Source organism: Orycteropus afer, unplaced genomic scaffold, assembly GCF_000298275.1.
Source record: "Orycteropus afer afer isolate SDZICR_OR568_19922 unplaced genomic scaffold, OryAfe1.0 scaffold00123, whole genome shotgun sequence".
NCBI lineage: Eukaryota > Metazoa > Chordata > Mammalia > Tubulidentata > Orycteropodidae > Orycteropus > Orycteropus afer.
This window is the reverse complement of record NW_006921710.1, coordinates 5,930,812-5,947,844: the sequence shown is the minus strand read 5'-3', so window position 1 is coordinate 5,947,844 and position 17,033 is coordinate 5,930,812. Positions and strand designations below refer to the sequence as shown.

General features: G+C 49.5%; 1 protein-coding gene across 1 annotated transcript; it reads right to left on the bottom strand.

The window, feature by feature from the left end:
• Positions 1–780: 780 nt before the first annotated feature.
• On the bottom strand, positions 781–16,779 carry GOLGA2 (golgin A2). Its single transcript, XM_042781466.1, has 27 exons — positions 16,699–16,779; positions 14,634–14,753; positions 13,564–13,644; positions 10,680–10,796; positions 10,360–10,403; positions 10,173–10,236; positions 9,692–9,751; positions 9,433–9,513; positions 8,555–8,593; positions 8,227–8,289; positions 8,045–8,138; positions 7,832–7,938; positions 6,737–6,795; positions 6,281–6,422; positions 5,765–5,842; positions 5,543–5,650; positions 4,829–4,916; positions 4,062–4,399; positions 3,640–3,753; positions 2,652–2,897; positions 2,491–2,566; positions 2,190–2,263; positions 1,725–1,934; positions 1,541–1,643; positions 1,330–1,436; positions 1,083–1,239; positions 781–998 (listed from the first exon to the last, which is right to left on the bottom strand). Exons 1-27 carry the CDS (start codon positions 16,777–16,779, stop codon positions 781–783), a joined length of 3,069 nt encoding a protein of 1,022 aa, XP_042637400.1.
• Positions 16,780–17,033: the final 254 nt, after the last annotated feature.

Sequence of the window (17,033 nt, the reverse complement as noted above, 5' to 3'; positions counted from 1 at the left end):
AATGTGTGTCTGCCACCTTAAACAGATTTCTAAGTCCCCTGTGTGGATGCGATGATACAGAAGTCCTCCTTGAATGTGTGTCTGCCACCTTAAATAGATTTCTACGTCCTCTGTATTGATGCGATGGTACAAAAGTCCTTCTTGAATGTGTGTCTGCCACCTTAAATAGAATTCTAAGTCCCCTGTGTTGAATAGATAGTACATGAGTCTTTCTACTGGATTATATGCTTGTCACCTTAAATAGATTCTAAGTCCTCCCCTTGTATAGATAACCACGTCCCCCACCTTTTAATAATGCCTGAGCACCTCCATTAACAGTATACCTATGCCCTTCCTTAAATAAATCCCAGCCCTCCCCACTTAAATAGACCTACCCGAGATGCCCCCCACCCCCCATAGAGATACCCTAGCCCCAGTCTTGAATAGAAATGCTGAGCCCAGACCTTGAATATGGGCTATTTATGCCCCCTTGAATGGAGGATGCAGCCCCCTCCCCCCAACAGAGGATACAGGTCCCCTGGAGAGAGGACTGCTTAGTGGGAGCTCTTGGTTTTTCTGAACAAAAACAGCCATAGCACAGAGATGAACAATAAGCCTGGCTATGGTATCAAGGTGTGTGCACCTGTCTACCTCCCTACATCAAGCAAAGAGTTCATCCAGGAGCCCCACCATGCTCATCTAAGGATAACGGGATAGCAGGGAAGGAGTGATGAGGAAGGGGTGTCAGGTAAAGGGTACCCGGGAAGGGGAAGGGGCCAAGCCCCGACCCCACTGCGAGGCTCAGATCATCAAGATCTTTACCTCGTCGTTATTATCAGGCCGATAAAAAAACGGAATGCATGGGTTTTTGCCCAGGCCTCGGCACTCCTTCGGATTTTGGATCTCCCGCAGCAGCTGCATTATCTGCTGGGCAGTGGCGTTCTCAGTGGCGGGCTGGCCTGAGAGAGCCCCTCCTGGAACAGGCTCCACATCATCAGCCAGGCTTACTTCACAGAGGCCTGAGAAGAGAGAGAGGCAGGGCTCTGAGCAATGCGCAAGCTCTCCCCTGCCTGCCTACCCACCCTTCTGAGGGCCCTACTCACCTTGGCCTTGGGCAGCGTCAAGCTCCTGAGGGGCTGGAGGGGCTGCTGTGTGCTCACCAGCAGTGGAGCTCTGGGAAGTGACTAGATATTTCTGGTACCACTCGTTCCTCTCGCCCACCAGCCGTAGCATGAGCTCTTGCAGCTCCAGCAGTTTCACCTGGAGAGAGCGGTGTCCAACACTTCTAGCCCTGCCCTCTCCCAGCCCCCTGCTTCCACTCCTGCCCATGGAGATGTCCAGGCCCCTTACTTTCATCTCTTCCTTGTCCTGAGCCAGCCGGCTAATATATTCCTCCTTCGCACGATGCCTCTCCTTCAGCACTGCCCTCTGACTCTGGTAGAGGGCAATGTACTCACCTGGAGAGGGAGAGGGAGGGCGGGCAGATGCGACTCAGAGACTGGGGCTCCTTCACAGCCACCATGCGTCTGCCCCCTGCCGTGACCCCCAGCCCCCTGCTCACCAATGGTGTCCGTCTCTCCTGACAACTGGATGCAACGGTGTTCTAATTGGTCTAGCCGTTCTTGTAGATCCACTTTCTCCCGCATGACAACTGAAAATCGGCCCTTGAGCCCAAACAACAGGCTCAGGGCACAGCAGCAACCTGCTGCCACCCTCTTGGCCCATGTCAGGAGACACCTGCTTACCTGTAGCTTCTCCATGGTCACCTGTAGAGCCTGGTAAGTCTCCCTAGACACGCTGCCCTCCCCAGGCCCAGGGGCTGGGACCTCTGGTTTATGCTGGGATGTGGCTTCCAGAGTCAACTGCTGGCAGCGTAACTTTTCCTCTTTTAGCTGCTCCCTCAGCCGTGCCTGCTCTTTCCTAGCGCTGGCTAGGGCTGAGTTGAAGAAGGCCACCTGCAGGCAAGGGGTGTGCGTGTGCTTTTGTGGTGAGTACTCAGGAAGAAAACCGGGCAGGGAGGCAGGAGGAATGCCTTCCCTCTCTGGACCTCTGTGGCTCACATGTTGTTCAATGGATGGAGTAGTGTCTGACCCACTAGGTCCCAGGGGAGGTTTACGGATCAAGAGAAATCAGAGGGTAGAGAAAGCAAGAGTGTCAGGAGAATCATGGGGAAGGCGGGAAGAGAGGGGGCAGGGAAGAGTCAGGCTCACCAGCGTGTCTCGGCCTTCCACGTCTTCAGGGATGCTCAGCTCTAGCTGCGGAGCCTCCTCATTCAGCCCGTCTCCTGTTGAGTGCAGCCAGAGGGATACTTCAGACCACCAACAAAGGAGGTGGAGTGCGTCTGGAACTTTCTCAGGGCCCACCGCTGACACTGCCTGACGGCGCAACCCTGGGCCAGCCATTCCCCAGAGGAAAATGATGAGCTGTCCTAATGGCCTCTTCTAGCTCAATTCTACAATCCTCCTCTCCCTCCTCAGCCTCTCTCTTCTCCTTCTGGGCAGTCTTACTTACCTTCCTCAGGCAGAGCCATGTGGCTCAACTGGGCCTGCAGCTGCTGGTTTTGCTGGCTGGAAGCTTCCAGGTGCTCCTAAGGGGCCAGGAAAGAGAGTGAGAAGGGGCACAAGTCGCCAGGTCTTCACACTCAGGGCCTTGGCACTCAGCAACCCTCTTACCTGGGTCTGCTGCAACTCTTGGTGGACCATCTCAGTTGCCGCCTTTCTCTGTGCTTCCTCGTGCTGCAGCTGTTGCATGTGCTCGGTCTGGAGCAGTAACTGCTTATGCAGCTCCTCCTTCTCAGAGGCCAGATGTTGATATAATACTACATGCTGCTGATAGGTGGCCACGTACTGCTGCAAATGGCTCAGGTACTGGTCTCGCTGCTCCTGCAGACTCTGAGCCTCCTGAGTTTTCGTTTCTACCTGTGGGAAGACCTTAGGAATAAGAGCAGGTGGTAGCTTGCTCCCAGATTCTGAGCCCACAGAGGGTAGGGTAGTACAGGCCCTTAAGAGAGGCATTGTGGAGCTCTGCCACTTGCCCAGGCATCTGGCTTCCTCATTCTGTGGCCTAAGTGACTGTCTCCCTTGCCCAGAGCCCCATGCCTTCACCTAGCCTCACATCTCACAACATTCTTTCTCACCATTTTAACTTTAAGCCACAGACTAGTGGACAAGCAGAGAGAACCAACCAATGTCTGTTAATAGTATGTGCCTAATCTAATACTTTACATGCATTAGATCTCATTTAAGTCTCAACGGAATGAGCTCTGTGAAGAAAATGCTAATCACCCTTTAAAGCCAAGGAAATTTAGGCTGAGAGATGTAAAGTGAATAGTGACCACTGGAGTCGAGATTAGAGTCCGGGTCTGAATGCAAGGAGCTCCTGTCATGCCCCCATCTCTTTCCCTGCGATCAGGGACTCGATGTTTCTAACTGGGATGATGATCTATGGCCTGGGGCTTCCCACCTCTAAAAGTCAGAAGGCAGGGAAAACAGTCATGGGCTCTGTAGGGCTCTGTGGTCACTTGTCCCACAGCCCTCCTCCCCATGGGAGCTGGCTCTCAGTCCTGGCCCTGACACCCAGCTCCAGCCCCAAACCAAGCCTCTCCCCTCCCCAGAAGCTGGTGCCTATCTCCTAGCCCTTGTCAGATGGGGCGGGGGTTACCGTCTCCTTCAGCTCCCCCAGCTTCTCCTGTAGCTGGCCCAGCTTCTTGGCCAGCTCCTTCTTGATATGCTGCTCCGATTGAAGGGCGTTAGTCAACTCCATATTCTCATTGGTCTGGACAGAGAGAAGTAATCAGCAGCCACCCAGTGCAGCTGGAGCCCCCAAAACTGGTGTCCACCTCACCTCCCACAGCTGCGGGTAGAGAGGCAGGTTGGAAAACCGTCCCCCCTCATCCCACATCAGCTGAGCAGGGCTCTCTGGTTCACAGTGTGCTGTCATAGGCACCATTTCACATGAGGTCTATACACCCCATTTTACTGATGGGGAAACAAAGGCCCAGAGGGTTAAGTGTCTTGCCCTGCACCAAGGGACTTGGCAAGTGAGGAGTGAGGAAGGCAGGCTAGGCAGGCAGGGCTGCGCACCAGCCTGACGAAGCTATCCTGAAGCTCGGCCAGTTGCTCCTTGAGGTCCCGGTTCTGGGAGAGAGCACGGCTGATGGTGATGCGGTCACTCTGCATAGTCTCCAGAATCTTCTGGCGAGCCGCTTCCTGCTCATTCCAGCACTCAGCTATCCGCTCGAGCTCCCGCAGCCGCTGCTCCCGCTCCTGAATCTCGTCATTCAGGGTCACGTTATCTTTCACTTGAAACTGCAGCTGCCCTGTTAGCTTCTCCAGCTCCTTTTGCAGTTGTTCATTGTCGGCTTGCAGCCGCAGTTCCTCCTTCGAGGGCCCTGCAGGGGGCTCCTCAGATGGGGGGACAGCTGTGAAAGAAGCATACCATAAGAGCTTTCTGCCTCTCTAGTCTCAGAAAGCCCTCTTCTTGGTTCACATCTCCTCATCCGTGCTCCTCACCCTAAGTCCCGGCTCCTGGCTAATAACTGCACATCTGTATGATGTTCAATCTTTCAAGCCACTTTCCAATATAGTTCTTTATTATTTTTATACTCCAGACAACTCTAGGTGCTTGACAGTGGGTACTCCATTCCATTTTTTTTGCAGATGGGGACTGAAGTTCAGAAATATTATAAGACTTTCCCAAGGACACATGGCAAGTCAGTGCCAACTCCTGATCCAGCCCTCTTTCCCCTTTACCCCAGTGCCCCATTTGTCCACTCACCTCCCTGGGGCATTCTAAGCCACCCCAGCCCCCGACACCAATCCTGCTCCTACAGTCTCCAGCTCCAGCCTACCTGTCTGGTTCTTGAATTCAGCCAAACTGGCCTCCAGCTCCTGTACCCGAACCATGCCATGTTCCTTCTCTTTGCCCAATGTCTGCACCTGCCCAAGCACAGAGAGAAGGAACACATGAAGGGAGGCAGGTGGAAAGAGAACCACGATGCTAGCTACCATCTCACTCTCTACCTCCACCTCTAAAAGACAAAACCACATCTGTCAGACCCAAAGCACTGTACAATGAAAACTGTGAGCCCCAACATAAACTCTGGACTTCTGTTGTTAATAATAACTTATCAATATTGGTTCATCAGTTGTAACAAATGTACCCCAGGAATGCAACGTGTCAGTAACAGGAGAAAGTGTGTGCATGAGGGAGAGGGGGTATATGGGAACTCTGTACTTCCTGCCCAATTTTTTTTGTAAACCTAAAACTACTCTGAAAAATGAAGTCTAAAGAGAGCTGTTACATTACTGGGATTGCAAGCAATGTTATGAAACAAAATGTGGATGAACTGTTGAATGGAAGATGAATTTGCTCTGTAAACTTTCACCCAAATCACAATTTAAATAAAAAGGAATAAACAAGAGAAATGCAAACATATACTCAAGCACCTTTGGCTGCACACCAGAGGCAGTGATACAGTTTTCATCTGACAGTTAAATAAAAAGAAGCCCAGAAAAATCGAGTAACCTCCTGAAGGGTTTGGGAGACAGAGCGTCCGACGTACCTGCTCCGACAACTGCTGCATCTGCTGCTGCCAAATGGTGTGTTCTGTTTTCAGAGTCTCTACATATCGGTCTCTCTCCACCTGCAGTTGCTTAACCGTCTCCGTGAGCTACGAGAATGGGCACAGTTAGGAAGGGCTGTCACTGGTCCTCAACTGCTCCTAGCCACCTGGGGTCACCTAGGGTCATCCTCCTCCCACACAGTCCCCTGTGAAGCACCTTACCTCTTCCACATGTCTCTCCATCTTGGCCTGCTGTGCCTGGGCCTGCTGTAACACCTGGTTGCTTTCAGTGCTAGAGAACTGGATGGAGAAAATTAGGTGAGGTCTGGGAGGCCCAGCAGGGAAAGCTACATGAAGGTGTAACATTGCTCAGTGTGAAGCAAAACTCAAGAATAAGGGGGCTCTCTGAGCCAGGCACCCTGACTACCTGGTGGCTACTTAGCCAAAGTGTTGGCTGGGCCTCTGCGAAAAAGTAAACAGACTCACAGGCCAGCCTTAAAGATGTCATCTGTATAACAATGGTTTTTTTCAAGCTGGATGCTTGAAATTGAAAAAGTCCTACCCCTGAGATTCTGATTCTGCAGTTGTGGGCAGGGATCCAGTCACTTTCTGGAGGAGATTCTATGGCAGGACCAGAACAAGGATCCCCCCCAGCATCTGGCTAGAGGTCAGGATGGTCTCTAGGAAGCCCTGGCCCAGGTGGATGAGGCCAGACTCTCCGGAGCTCCCAGCCCTCACCTGTTGCAGTAAGAGCTCTGACATTTCTAACTTCTTTTGCAGTTCCTCCACTTCATGCTGCATGGCCGTCTTTTGTTTCGCTAAGATTCGAACCTGCTCCGCCAACTCGGAGTTCTGCTGTGTTAAATCCTCATTGCTGTTGCTATGGCCAGTTAAAGTGGAGGAAGTCATCAGTAAAGAACAGAAAGGATCATTGTGGTGATCAACCCACCTACCCTTGCCATAGAACAGCAGCATTGGAAGGGACCCTGGAAATCAAGAGTCACAAGTAGGAACCCAGAGAGGCTGTGAGTTATCTGAGGCCACAGCACAAGTCATAGCACAGTGGGACCAGAGCCTGGCTCTGCACAGCACCAAGCCTGGATGACCTCCTTACTGTGCTCCCCTGGATCCCTTCCCACCACACCACTTGGGCTAAGGCCCTCCACACCTGCCATCCTACCTCCCCCATCCTACCTTTGCTTGAATAGCTGCAGCCTGAGAGAATCTCGATCTTGGGTTAATTCCTTGTTGTGCTGCATGTACAGAAAGGTTAAGTCAAGATTTGGTAGGCAGAAGATGTAGCTCTCATGCTAATAACAACAGCAACCGTAACTGTAACACTTCCTGAATGCCACTTTGCATTTTTTTCAAAGCATTTCCAAGCCCATGTCATCATTTATTTTTAATAAGTACTCATAATAATAAGGATGTATTTACCTAAAGAGATTTAACTTCCAGCTAGTTAACAGAGAGATGAAATAATACTGCTGTTGTTATTATTATCGTTATCACTGAATGAACAGCCAACATTTATGGAATGCTTTACCAGGTGCCATGCTAACATCTTATCCACATAATTCCATTTAATCCTCAGAACCAACAGATGAGGCACTTACTTATCATTTCCACTTTACAAACAAAAGAAACTACGTATTAGTGGTTAAGATCACACAGGCAGACTGGGATTTGAACATCCAGGTCTGTCCGACTCTGTAACTACATTTTTTTTTTCCTGGAGTTGGGGGGTAGGGGGCAGATGTGAGTGGGGGAATTAAATTTACATTTTGTATTTTAACCTTTTCCTTTTTGAAATAAATTATACATTCACCTGGTCCAAAACTCAGAAAGTAGAGAAGTGAAATGTCTCCCAGCCAGCCCATTCCTCTCCCCTAGGATTTTTATAATTCTTTTCAGACGCATATTTTGTGCATATTACACACACACTTCCTCTTCTTTCTACACAAACATAATATACTAAAGATACTGTTCTGCACCTTCACAGCCCAAGCACCATCTCTCTTCTCCTGGACACCTGTCCAAGGCTCACAACACTTAATATCAGGGCTGTGACTCAAAGTCTGGAATCAGTGCTTGTTCAGTGACAGCACCTCTCAAAGGCACCCACAGCAGCCCACTCATTCCAAGGCCGGTCCCAACAGCCACACAATTAAAGCAGCGAAAATATCCTGGACTGCTTTCTGGGCAGCAAGATACCCCATCATGCAGAAGAAACCTTTAGGCTCACTGAGAAGCTGGGCTGCAATGAGATGGCTGTGTGGTAAAGCTCACCTTTTCAGCCTGCTTTTGCTGTCTGGAGACTGAAGACAGAGTTCTCTCCAGCTCTCCGATGCGCTGTCGGGAAGCCTTCAGGCGACTGGCAACCTCCTCTAGTTCTCCTGGAATGAGAAAGGAACGGAGACGGGAGCCCAAAGAAGGAATGCCACTGAAAGGCCGATAGTGTGGCAGGTGGAAGGATGAAGGGGTATAACCCCAGACGCCCACCTTCTTTCTGTCTCACTGCATGCTGAGTATGGGTCAAAGCTGTCTGTAGGTCCGACTTCTCAGAAACCAAGATACCGATAGTCTGGATGTGAATCTTTGCGAGAAAAGCCAAACAAACGATAAAAAAGAGGAAAAGAAATGTTTTCTAGAGGACACGAGGCAATATCATAGAGTCCACTCACCTGTAATTGTTGCCGGAGAGCCCCTTGCTCCTTTGCAAACTTTTGCTCAAATTCTTTTTTATCCTGTAGGTTGAGGGGCAAAAACATCTCTTACTGGGAGGAGGCAAAAATAGAACAGCAAAGGACATGTCCCCAGAATGTCACCAATGGCCCAGAACAGGCCCAACAAGGAGCCACATTATTGGGGACCAGGGGCAGGGGTGGTGGCAGAAGCAGTGAGCCCTTTATTTCTTAGCCTGGGAGGGGGCAAACAGTCTGTGGCCTCTATGTCCAAGTCCTCCCCCAAACCCATGAGCAGTGTAAGGAGCAAACAAAGAAATCGCATTACGTTTTCTCGTTGGTCCGTGATATCCTGGTTTTGCTGATTCTGTGGGGAGAGCAAAAGCAAGGTGACTGAGGTAGTCTTCCTTTACTACGGTCCCCAGACCACAGAGAAGGGAGCTAGGGACCAGAAATAGGTCTTAAAGGAAAAGTTCCCATATTCTACGGGGACTTGAATTAACAAACTTTTCTCAAGATGCCAAGGAAAGAGATCTCGGGTCTTCCCTGGCTTTCTCTCTGAATCTGGATTCCTTTCAAAGGACAATAACATAAACCTCTAGAAATGGAGTCTGAGAAGGGAAAGGCTAATCTTCTATTAGCTTGTGATTTGGAAGGGTCAATTCGGTCAACAAGTATTCACTGAGCTCATTCTGCAGACCAGGTCCTCTTCCTTCCAGCAGGGACAGAGGGATGAAAAGGATCCCAAGATCCTTACCCTCTGATGTTTCCATTCAAGTGGACCTTTAAATCTTCCACTTTTAGTTAGAAGAGACTTAGACACCACCTAATTCTACCTGCTCAGGAAACAACCCCAGGGAGGAGCAGTGACTTGTCTAAGGTCAAACACAGAGCAGACCAGGGGCCGGGTCAGGACTACAATGTTAGGCCAGTGCTTCCACTGGGAGGCAACAGCCCCGGGACAAGTGTGGGGAGGACTCAAGTGCAGGTGCCCAGAGAAGAGCGAGTGGGAAAAGAGAGAAGCAAAGGAAAGAGCCATGCTGCATGCTCAGTGCTCTGGGGTCCCTCCAGCTGAGACCTAGGCCCCCCAGCACCCCAGTTCACCCTTGGTACAAGGGGCCCCCATCCCCTTTCCTCAGAGCCCCAAAGATAAACTGGAGCCCAGGATTGGCAGCATGGAATCAGGGGACCCCACTGGACTCTTACCAATTCCTCTATCTTGCTACTGAGTTGTTTGTTTGTTACAGTACTCGCTTCCAGGGCAATTGATAGTTCTTGGTACCGGTTCTGAGGCGCATGCAGAGAGGAGGAGGAATTGGAGGAGGGTTGAGGGGAGAGGTAGAGAGAGCAATCATTAGGGTTGAGGGGGGCATCTGGGCTGTCTCAGCTGGCAGGGGGCACCCAGCCCCCATTGTGGGAGGAGGCGGGAGGAGGGCTGACCAGCAGGGTCCACAGAGCCACTTACCTCCAGATCCTTTATGTTAACAGAAGATGCTAGGCCCTCTCCATTGACATAGGATGCAGACTAGAAAAGAAGGAGCTCACATGGAGATGCATCTGTCCCCATCAACGTCTAAGCCCTCCAACATCCTTTCTTCCCTAACAACTGGCAAAATGTTCTTTTTGCCCCAACTTGGCCCCCTCTTCTTACAACCCCTTATGCCAACGTCTCCTGGCTTTTATCTCTCATCCTTCCTTCCCTCCCAAGCAGCTCTCAATCCTGTACTTTCTGCAGCGGGATAAAATGACGCAACCACTCTTGTGTCCAACACCTACTTCTACAGCTTCAAAAGAGGAGACTCAGAGAAGCAGTGCCTTGCCAAACAAGACCCTGCAGGTCAGGAGGTCTCATACTATACTGCCCTCTCTCTTGTGAATCCTAGCCTCACTTTCTATTATGCTTTCCTTTCCCATGCTCTACTCCTGGCTTCCAATTTCTGGGGTACCTCAGATATGAGCCCATTGAGTTGTTGTGAAATCTGTCGCAGACTCTCAGTAGATGACAGAGACCTAGAGATAAAGGCATAGGGGGTCAGGGGTTATAGCGGCTCAATGGGGAAGAGAGGGTCACGGGCAGTGGCATGCTCCAACTCCCTCAGCCTAGGAAGCGCTGCCCCGATAGGAGACACTCACTCATTTTCATCCATGGAGATAGTGCCGTTGTTTGCATCATGGTTCTATTTGGGAAGAAACACATGAGGTGACCATTCAATTTCAAGTGAGAACCAGAGTCAGGGTGAGCCAAGCTCCTTCCAAACAACCTTCCACCTCCCCAGATCTCAAGGAAAAGCCCATCTTAGCCTCTCCAACCCCAGGCCTCAGGAAGAGTACTTGGCTCTAGGAATCAAGCTACCTGAAAAGTAGAGAATCCCAGGTAGGTCTAGTCCTTTGGGCAGGAGGACAAGGGGCAAACATGCAGTGGGACAGCAGGCAAAGAGGGAAGAGGCACAAACCTGAAGCGATGTCATATTAGTAGAGTTAAGTGAACCAGCACTGGCAGGATGGACACTGCCAGGTAAGATGGTATCATCAGCAGGTTCCAGTGCAGGAGCAGTGCGATCTTTGGGCGCCTGTCACAGAACAGAGCAGGGGGTTAGGAGGCCATGCAGGGCAGAAGGCACTGCAATGCCATGGACACAGGGTTGCACAGCAGGTAGGATAGGCTGCAGTCAGTGACGTGTCATACGTGCCGGGAGCTGCTGGGGGGTGTGGATTTGGCTGGCCCAGGCCACTCTACAGCATCTTGGACAGCCACAGCTCAAAGCAGTGGCAGCGGCTGCAAAACTCCTTCATGAGCACTTGGGGACCTTGTTTTCCCTGGAAAGAAGCTGCCCAACTAAAAGTTTCTCCCTGCTCTCTGGAGCTGAAAAGAAAATAAACCACAGCCAGCTCATGGCCACTATTCCCACTCCAACCTCCTAGCTCCAGAAACATCTATCCAAACTCAGAAACATCTATCCAAACTCAGAAACATCCTTAGAAACCAGAGGTAAAATGTCTATCCTTTGACTCTTGGCATGCCGGAGGCTGTGTGTAGGGGGTATGTGAATAGCAGCAAGAGAAGAACCATCCAAAGATGGAGGACTAGGAGCTTGTAGAAGCCTCTTCCTCTTCCTCTTCTCCACCTGGACCCACTTGCTTGACCAAAACCTCACCCTAGTCTCTCTCCAAGCTCAAGCCTAAAATGTAGTCCAAGCCTCTGGCCCCAGAGGTCGTCTAATATCCAATAGGCCAGGTGGACAAAGAAAATGCGAAAGAGGGCTGACAAGCTGAAACATGACAAGAGAAGAGTATTAAGGAGCCAGAGCCTGCCTGGTTAAGGAAGCTGGGTCTGGGGAGGAAGAGGCCACACTCCTCTCAGGGGAAAGGGCTGCCTGTTTTCTGGACCCTACTAGCTCTGGCTTCTGAAAACCCAATCCTACTTCCTTCCTCAGAGTGAGTGCTGCAGAGCCTGGGGGACTGAGGATGAGCTAAGCTGTCTGTGCTGTGACTTTTGACCCTGGAACCTGATGTTGCCAGGCCAACTTCTAGAGCTGAATCTAACTGCTAATAACAATAGGAATTCAGCAGCTGGTGAGGCATAAAACTCTGGGGGACTCTGGCAGAATGTGGGTCCCTCCTGACATGTGGGGTTCCCACTGACCTCCAGGATTAGACACAGGCAAGTTCAGAGGAGGGAAACTATTTTCTTAGGACTTTTAGCAATAAAATCAATTCTCCTCTAACCTTTTCAAGTTTTTCCCTGTACCTTATAATTTTTAAATAACTTAAAGTAATTATTTTGTGAGCAACCAAGTTTGTTTGATGACTTTAAGTCTTATGACTAAGTTCATTCTCCTTCAAAATTTTGCATCCCATTAAATTTTTCTTCTCTCTCTCTCCATTATTCCCCCATTTCTGGAAATATCAACTCTACTGAGGATGCCCCGATCATAGGTCTGCACTACTGGAGCAGAAAACTTCACCAGGAAACAGTTATTGATGTAGAGAGGGTTTAAAAATAACAAAAACAAGATGTAGAGGTCTTCATTTCCAAAGAACAGAAGAACCTGGCACGGAATCTTAGAACATTAGAGCAGACTAATATTTTTTCTGAGGGGGAAACAGAGACCACAGACCCACTAACAACTGGATCACTGACAGAGCAAAAGCAAAGCATAGTTTTATGACTCCGCTAGGCCTGTGCCCACATCACCACGCCATGCCACCTCTCCTCTGAGTTGACAAGGTTAAGTCACAGCACTTTGACAGACCTGACCAATTGGGTGTGAACAGTCCTAGTGATTTAAAAAATCTTTCTAATACTGGCCAACAGTCCCTTCCCCATGCCTGTATCTCCAACAGAATCTGGCCCCATTTCAGCCCAACTAGTCTGGCTTGGCAGATGTCTCCTGAGCAAGTCAGTCAAAAAGAAAGTACCAACGTATCTGGAAAAGGTTATCGCCTAGTCCTATGCACTCCCAATACCTGCCATGTCAGCTGCCTGCCTTCCTGGATGGTGATCTGTAAGCTCCTGATCCTGCATGCCGTCGGCTCACTCCCTCTGCCTGGAATTCCCGTCTCTCCCTGTCTCAACATGGTGCCCTTTTACAAACGGCTGCAAGTCCATTCAGGACCCTCAGCTGAGCATTCAGAATGCTGCCATGTTCCACCTTGCTTCCTTCGGAGGAGCTGGCCTCCCTCAGTGTTTTACTTTCTCTAGTGTCTAGCAAAGTACCTTTCCTATCAATGAACATGGACAAATGTCTAGTTGAGTTTTAAAAGTGATCAGAGGCAGAATGTCTTGGTCCCTCATCTGTTTGGTTAACCTCATAGCCTTTATAGTTATTTTCTCTGAAAAAAAAAAATAACCTCAATCCTTGCAGCTATAAGGCAAATTCATTTTCTTTCAATCCTATGTTCCCTATTCTCAGACCAAAAAGAATGAAGCAGTCCTAAAAACTGCAAATCTCTATGTGCTCTACCAGTCTCTTTCAGAGGTGGATACTGGAGGGTAAGATCAAAAGCTCCTTGCTTTGTTTTCCTCTCTAGTCCGACAGCACCACTGGGTACTCTAAGTTGAGGTTTGAAAAGCCCAAATCCCACATATCTGCTCTGGAAGTCATTCCCAAATTACCTTGAACCTTCACGATGCATTTCAGCTTCTCCAAGATGACAAAAGATGTGGGAAAGGAAAAAATCCAATCAACCAAGCAGGTGAGAAAGGAGACAGGCCAGGGTTAATGAGAGCAACATAAAAGAAGCCAGAGGCAAAGCAACCCCAAATCAGAAAAGCTCGGGGGCATGCACAGCTGGGAGAGAGAGCAAGCCAGAGAGCCGGCCTTGGCACTGCCTCACCTTCCACTTGTCCAATGGGGATAGCGCTACCCCATTGGAGCGGTTAAGGTCGGACACCAGCACCTTCAGAATGTCCTGAATCTAAAGAAGGCAAAAAGGGAAAAACAAGGGCAAGGGGAAGAAAGAGAGCTGGCTTAGAAAGAGGCAAGAAAGTCAGAGGAGGAAGAAGAGGTGGGTTCAGGTAAATGGGATGCTGAAGACAGTCCAGGAAGGCATCTACACCATGACCTGGGCCATCTTTCTAAACAGCCACTCGCTGACTTGCCAGAGGCAGAATCAGTATTAACAAACAGGAAAGTCCACCAAATAATGTGGTCACATAGAATAGTAGGTTGGAAAGAGGTTTTAGAATCACCTAACCAGTGGAGCTCTTAATTTGCTCATTTGTTCCTCTCCTTGGGGCCAGGATGCAGAGCCCCCCATCTCTGCTTTAAAAACCAGACTATCAAGTAAGGGTTCAGTTGAACAAAGGGGACTGCAGGGGAAAAATAAGTTTGAAAGATACTGATCTAGTCCAACAATATCATCTTATTACAGATGAGAAAGCTGAGGTCCAGGGGAAGAAGCAATTTTCCTCAGGTCACAACCAAGCTAGTGGCAAAGACAACTCAGAACCCAGATCTCTCAATCTTAATGCCTAGGGCTCTCTTCACCATAAGCTGGCGCTCTTCTGTCATTTTCTAATAAGATAGAATGATGGCAAGTGGCTGTTCTCATTGGCTTGGCTTCCCCTGGAGGCTGAGGGTGAGGAAAATAAGCAGTAAGTCAAATAGCAACCACCATTTATTGTATGTTTACCCTGTACGAGGCTCTATACTAAGGGATTTACATGAAAACAACAACAACAACGTTTCACAGGTATAAATAATGCAACAGTACCCTTATTTTACAGACATGAAAACACAGGCCCAAGGAGTTTTAACAACTTTCCCCAAATCATACTCGTAGCAGAGGAAGGAGTAGGATTCAGAGCCAGAGTTTTTAACTAGTAGCTTTCCCTTCCACAATCTTAACCACCACTCTCTACTTCAGCACTCCTATACCCAGGAACCAGGTCAACCAAGACTCACATCCTCAGGCGGGCTACAACCACCAGAAGTTGTCTTGGGACTACTGCCATTTTTTATTTTTCTTTTCTTCTTCACTCCTGCAGGAACACCAGTGCTGTTCCTTTGCTGGAATTCTCTCAACTGTGGAAAGGAAAAAAAGAAAAAAGTGATGCTCATGAGAACTATAAACCCTTGTACTTATATCATACTTTACAGTTCACTAAGTATTCTTTATAAGCCATCTGATTTAACATCACCAACAATGCTATAAGGTGCTGTACTTTTCATTTGATGACTGAAGAAATGGATTCCAAAGGCCAAGTGACTGATGTTGTTGTTGTTAAGTGCCGTCGAGTCATTTCCGACTCATAGCGACCCCATGCACAGCAGAACGAAACACTGCCCGATCCCGCGCCAGCCCCACAATCCCTGCTATACTTGAGCCCATCATCGCAGCCACCGTATCAATCCATCTCCTTGAAGGCCTCCCCCTCTTTCGTCAACCCTCCACCCTACCAAGCATGACATCCTTCTCCAGGGAATGGATAACATGGCTAAAAAAAAAGGGTATTCATGAAATTTAAACTCGGTATTCTGACTCCAAGCTCTGAGGTTCTGCTATGATTAGTAGCTTCGGCTTCCAGAGAACAAAACCAGAGGTACAGTTGGAAAAGTAAACATTAAATGGGCAAGAGCAGTATATTGTATGCTTTAGGAAACAGATATCAGGGTCCTTTTTTACATATCTATGAGATCTGTACATCAATATAGCTCATGGCAGAAGGCAGTGAAGACACACCCCAAGCGAATCTGGGAGCATAACAGAAAGAGAACAACTCAAGCCTATTTCAGGGAGGATTCTATTCTCATCTTACAAATGCATGCAAATCCACCACTAAACTGCCATCGAGTCCTTCCCAAATCATAGTGACCCTATAGAACAGAGTAGAACTGTTCCATAGGGCTTCCAAGGCTGTAAATTTTCATGGAAGCAGACTGCCTCATCTTTCTCCCATGGAGCTGCTGATGGGTTTGAACCACTGACCTTCTGGTTGGCAGCTGAATCCCTTGACCACTGTGCCACCAGAGCTCCTCACCCCTAAGTACACATTAATATAAAATGGTTTTCCTTTCTCTCCAGAGAATCAAAACTGATACTTCAGAAAGATGTCTCATATTTATTATGTGGCTTTTCACACCCCAAGCACCCCTCAGAGCAGTTGAGATGATTCCCATCTATGAAGTTTAGTTTCCCAGGATCTGTTCTACGGACAATAAGGAAACCTTACTCCAAAGAGCACTGACTGAGGGGGATTCTGTTTCCAGAATCTTAGGCAATCAGAACGTAAGGTAGAGAATAGAGGGAAAAATTTTTTTTTTTTTTAAAGTCTCTCTGGAGAGTAGAAACCTGGGATAAAACCAAGCCAAACACTCCTCCCCACTATCACGCAGCAATGTTGTAAACATTTCAAGATCTTTGGTGAAGTGCTAAGTTTTTCACACTGCCAATGCCTAAGGATGCAGTACAGCCCACAGTAAGGGTGCCTGAAACCTCTTTGCCCTAAGTCCCATAGTGCCGTATCCCCTTCAAACTAGAAATTTGCCCCGCGACCAAAGAAACCAGAAAGGGGTGAAGATACTAGGGGACTCAGTCGGAACATCAAAGGCCGGTCTCGCGGCAGTAATGACAGTTCCGAGGGGGACTGTGACGTAACTACATGCCACTTCTTACCAACGCCCGAGTCGCCGCTCCGCGGTGGGGGGGAGGGGGAACGAAGGAGCAGGACCGAGGTCCCAGGAGACCGGGAGCCCAAAGACCCCGGTTCAGGGTGGCAAGAAGGGAGAGCTGCCTCCGTAGGGGAGGCCCCCGGGGGTCACCTGCCCAAAGTCACCCAGGAGGGACGGGCGAGGGCGGGCTCCGGGCAGCCGAGGGGGCGGGACTGGCTGTGAGGACTGGAGGGGGGCACTAAGGGACGCCAAAGGGCTCGCCCCGTGTGTCTCAAGGGCGGTACAGACTATTGGCCATGGTCTGCTCGTCGGTGGGGTCTCGGGCTGGGTCAGGGAGCCGCGATCAGGAGCGTTTTACCTTTTTCTTGGCCGCGGCCAATTTGCTCTGTCGGGTTTCTTCCGACATAGCGACAGGGGGCGGGGTAAGAGGGGGCCACATCACTAATCCCGGCAACCACTGCGCAATTGCTTCCGGCGTCCACCGCTCAGTTTTGTGACTGAGCCAGGGAAGGCAGGCACCAGGGAGATAATAGGCACCTAGAACGTGGGTGTGGCGTAAAGGCTCCCAGCCCATTGGGCAATTAAAAAGATGAAATGGGAAGGGGGCGTGGCTAAGCTTCCAGGAACCAGGGTAGTTGGGGAAGTCACAATGAAAGCTGCGCGCGCAGCCTATGGCTCCTCCCACCTAGAGGA

Excerpts from the sequence above, each read along its gene's own strand:
- GOLGA2 (XM_042781466.1), bottom strand. The coding sequence starts at position 16,779 with ATGTGGCCCCCTCTTACCCCGCCCCCTGTCGCTATGTCGGAAGAAACC. Across the intron at positions 9,514-9,691 it reads TTAACATAAAGGATCTGGAG|AACCGGTACCAAGAACTATC; the intron begins GTAAGTGGCTCT and ends CATGCGCCTCAG. Across the intron at positions 5,843-6,280 it reads CAGAGCTCTTACTGCAACAG|TTCTCTAGCACTGAAAGCAA; the intron begins GTGAGGGCTGGG and ends TTCTCCATCCAG.